Raw genomic sequence first — 4,338 nt, 5'->3', positions numbered from 1 at the left:
ATGCCATTTGTCAATATATTTACACTGTACATGGTCATTGTACAAACCTATTTACATAACTGTATAATTACACATAAATATATATTATATAAAAAGGTTATTTTAGCAAGACCTCTAGCCCTGCAGTTTTATAGTGTAAAGTGACCAAACACACTGTTTATATAAAAATATATTCCAACTGAAAAGAAAAAAAAGTTCTTAATGCAGTTTATATATTTAACAAATTTTTGGATACTCAAATGTTTATCCTGTCAAAGGAGAGAGTCAATAATATGGCAGTTTCTTATAAACATTGTCTCATATTAGGAAGTTACAATCCACATCCTCAACAATGGAATGTACAAAAACAAGGCACGTTCCTTTGCATTATACAGTACAGAATATCTTGATATACTTTTAATTCTCCTGGAAGATTGAACCCAGATCTTATACCCTAGAGTGACTAAGTAGCATCACCAACAAACCATTAGCTGGTGTGATAGAGTTGCACACTAGAGTAATAGGACCTGGGAAGGGCACTTAACTGGAGAAAATCTGGAGAAAAAAAAAAAAAGAAAAAAAAAAAAAAAAAACACTGAGATAGTTTGCATCACAAAATGAAACATAGCTAGGATTTTTAATCCCACTGTATACTTTCAATGCCCTTTAAAATACTTTTTGCTGCTCTTAAGCAAGCAAAGTGTTTAAACAATCATTAAGGACTGATATATAGCTACCAACATATTTAGGCAACCCCATCCAAGAGGTATTCCAGTTAATGCACAAGTTCAAGTTATTAGGTCCAGCCTGTGTTTTTCGTCTTTGAATCAAGTCATTCTTTGCAAGGTCCACTAGAGTTACAGAAGGCATGTTGCCCCCATTCTGCAGTACCAGCTATAGTGGGACCCCGACAGGTTCACAATGGAAAGTTTATGTGGTTGTGTCACCCCATACTGCTTCACAGCTGCCAAGATTTTACATATGCCTCTTCATGTGCAGCGCCAAGTGGTCTGACCGGGAGAAGGCACGGTCACACAGGTGACACTGAAAAGGTCGGTGCCCAGTGTGTTTGCGGAAGTGGCGTGTCAGTTCATCGGACCTGGCAAATTTCCATCCACAACCTTCCCAATTGCAGTGATAAGGTTTCTCACCTAGAGAGAGAAAACACAAAAAGGTTAATAATCTTATAATCAAGATCATCAGATATAAAAACTAACCACTGATCAATAAATCGCATTCTTGATGGACCTATTTAAAAATTCTATAAAGTTTTAGGTTTAAAGAAACAAATTAAGACTTTAACCTACTGGTCACTTCTAAGCTGTCCCCTCAATGATGGCAACTTCTAGGTAATTTGTTAAGCATGCATTCCTGCCTTCAAATGGCCCAGGATGAGCATATTCAAAGAAAAAAAAAAAAAAAAACAAAAAAACAAACACACACTTACCAGTATGTGTGCGGAGATGTGCTTTGAGATGAGAGCTTTTGGTATAAGTCTTTCCACAGCCAGCATACGAGCATGTATGTGTTGCCGTTCTCTTTCTGGGCCATGATCGGCGCCCTCTCTTTGGTTTGGCATCTAGGATTTCTAGAGGAGAGCATGGAGGAGTCAGGATACCCCGGTTGGCTGATGGCTGCATAGATAAACTGTCCTCAAACAGACTGTATTGTGATGCACTTTGATACTGGATGGAAGATGGATGATGGAATGCTGCTGTATTCTGATATCCGTGCGAGTATGGCAGGGATGGGTGGCACATAAGTTGAGTCTGGCACTCATTTAGCATCAGTTCATCTGGGCTCATAGGTGGCGTGTCAATGCCACCCATTTGTGGAGAATTTGCTAGTCTCGGTTGATCATATGCCATCATGCAAGCAGTGCTACCTTCCTGCTTAATTTTTGAACATGACTGGGGAACCAACCCCATAACAGGTCCATAAGAGTCCATAGGTGGCTCTACTTTGATGGAGTCTGAAAAGTCAAAGGCTGAAGATACAAAAAACTTCCCCTGAACAGTGTTTTGATGACAGAAGTTGTCCATGTCAGATCTCATCAACTCAGTCATGAGGCTTGTTGAAGTGTACGGTGGAGGACTGTGATCGGTGCTGTAGCCCCCTGGAGAAGGGGTTGTTTGGTAGTAAGTGCAAGATTCAGGAGATGACAGTGAATAGTCTTCACACGTTTGGATGTTTCTGTCTGCTCCCATTGACAGAACAAATTCCAGGACATTATTTAAGTCTTCATCTTCTTTCTTAGAGCAAAACGGGTCTGTGTTATGCATCACATCAGACATATTACAACTGCTGTGCGTTGTCTTGGAATCATAGGCAGCCTTCCATTTCTGAGAAATAGTAAAACAGAAAAAGTCAGAATGAAGATCTCAACTATGCAATATAAAACTGTCAACCACAGGATTCACACACTCACACAAAAAGCACTATAAACAGGTATTTCACCCACGCACCTGTAGCTTCACTTTTGGTTTAACAGATGATTTTATCAAAACACCCATCTCTACACAAGAGAGTTTGCAGGAGGAATTTACTAAAATGGGAGCAGACAGAATCTGGAGCAGCTTTGCATAGTAACTGATCGGCTTCTTGCTGTAGCTTATTCAATTTAACTTTAAAAGATGGAAACTAGAAGCGGGTTAGTTACTCCGCATTTCTGCCCCACTCTTAATAAATTCCCCTCTGCAGGTTTTTTAGATCTCCTACCTGTAAAACACCTGATCCCTCCCTTTCACCTGTTACCAATGAACACACCTGTGCTCTCATCTGGGCACCAGCAAACCAGTGACAACCTCGGTCATCTATCAAGGACCAGCACAAAAACTTCAACAGATCTCAATCTGCCATGATCACCCAATGCTACAAGACTTTTTTTTTTTTGTGTAGGCTCATCTCTAACTTCTCCTTATTGTTTTCAGAAAGGGCATTCGAGGGTTAACCTTGAGAAAGGCTTGTTTAAGATTTACTATGCTGGGAGATCAGCTGATACAACAGAGAGGACTCCATTCAGAATGATTGTGTTTCAGTGTCTGCTAACTGGTGGGAAGATTTTTTAATTTTTTGTGACCACATAGGTTAACCTATACCTATGTTACAAAACATAGAATTCCCCCACCCCCCAATATAAATATAAGGTGTCATTTTTAATTTTTTTATAAATTGGGCACAGACTTTTTTTTATAAATTAGAAAAAAAAAAAAAAATTATAATTATATATATATATATATATATATATATATATAAAAAAATTGAGGGGAAAAATATTATATAATAACAATACATATCCACAGAGAATAGCGCACACATACAAAAACGTCCATTGTGTGTGCACATAATTACATAATATGCACATAATCTTAAAATGTTTATACAATATCTAGATGTGCCCCCCCCCCCCCAAAAAAATAGTAGTACAAAAAAATTATATATAATTTTTTTTGTACTATATTTTTTTTGGGGGGGGGGGGCACATCTAGATATTGTATAAACATTTTAAGATTATGTGCACATTTATATATAAAATTTTGTGCATATCAAGTGAATTTCTATATATACACACACACACACACACACACCTTTTAACTATATATATATATATATATATATATATATATATATATATATATATATATATATATATATATATATATAAATAAATATTTTTTTCTCCTATGTTTGTATATAAATGATGTGCAATCCATAGAGATCCATAGATACTTACATCTTGGTTGGAGAATGTAGAAAAAGAAGGTAGGATAGTGTCGGCTAGAGCCATGTCTGCTTCCTTCCAGCGGCTCGGATTGCCGGTAATAGAAGGACAAGTTGTCCGGTAAAGTGCAGCTAAACGAAGCTATAGTCTGTCTCCATAAACGTTCCTGGAGAGCGGTGTGCGTGCATCTAGTTGTGTGCAATAGGAATAAAAAGACGTTTTCATGCCGCTGAGAGGGGGCCTAGATTCTAAATAAAGGCACGGGGGGCAAGCACCAAACCAATTGCGAAGAGAGGAGGAAACACGTTCAGGATAAGGAGGCTGACCGCTCCGCGGAGCCTAAATTTAGCAGCACTATATAAACCCTTTTCAGTTCACAGCAGTCTGCGACTGGAGGAACAACTCGGGGAGCCCTTTAACGACTTGGCCACGCCCCTCACAGGACCGTCTCCTGGTAACCGAAGGAAACACAGGCCAACACATTGCCGCCTGACGTACGAGTGACGTAGGAGGGAGCCCCAGGCTCACGAGCCCGCCTTTCCCAACTTTTTTTTTTTTTTTTTTTTCACCGTGAATTCGAAAGGAGAACCGAAGTCTCTGACAGCAGCTGCACGTTCTTTTTTTTTTTTAACATGTAT

At 38.8% G+C, this 4,338-nt stretch overlaps 1 protein-coding gene across 1 annotated transcript; it reads right to left on the bottom strand.

The window, feature by feature from the left end:
• Nucleotides 1-224: 224 nt before the first annotated feature.
• KLF2 (KLF transcription factor 2) lies at nt 225-4,115 on the bottom strand. Its single transcript, XM_073592665.1, has 3 exons — nt 3,713-4,115; nt 1,427-2,321; nt 225-1,130 (listed from the first exon to the last, which is right to left on the bottom strand). Exons 1-3 carry the CDS (start codon nt 3,764-3,766, stop codon nt 955-957), a joined length of 1,125 nt encoding a protein of 374 aa, XP_073448766.1. The 5' UTR covers nt 3,767-4,115; the 3' UTR covers nt 225-954.
• Nucleotides 4,116-4,338: the final 223 nt, after the last annotated feature.

Source organism: Aquarana catesbeiana, linkage group LG01 (assembly GCF_042186555.1).
Source record: "Aquarana catesbeiana isolate 2022-GZ linkage group LG01, ASM4218655v1, whole genome shotgun sequence".
In the NCBI taxonomy this organism is placed as follows: Eukaryota; Metazoa; Chordata; class Amphibia; order Anura; family Ranidae; genus Aquarana; species Aquarana catesbeiana.
Note: the sequence above shows the minus strand (reverse complement) of the source record. Positions and strands in the feature narration are given on the sequence as shown.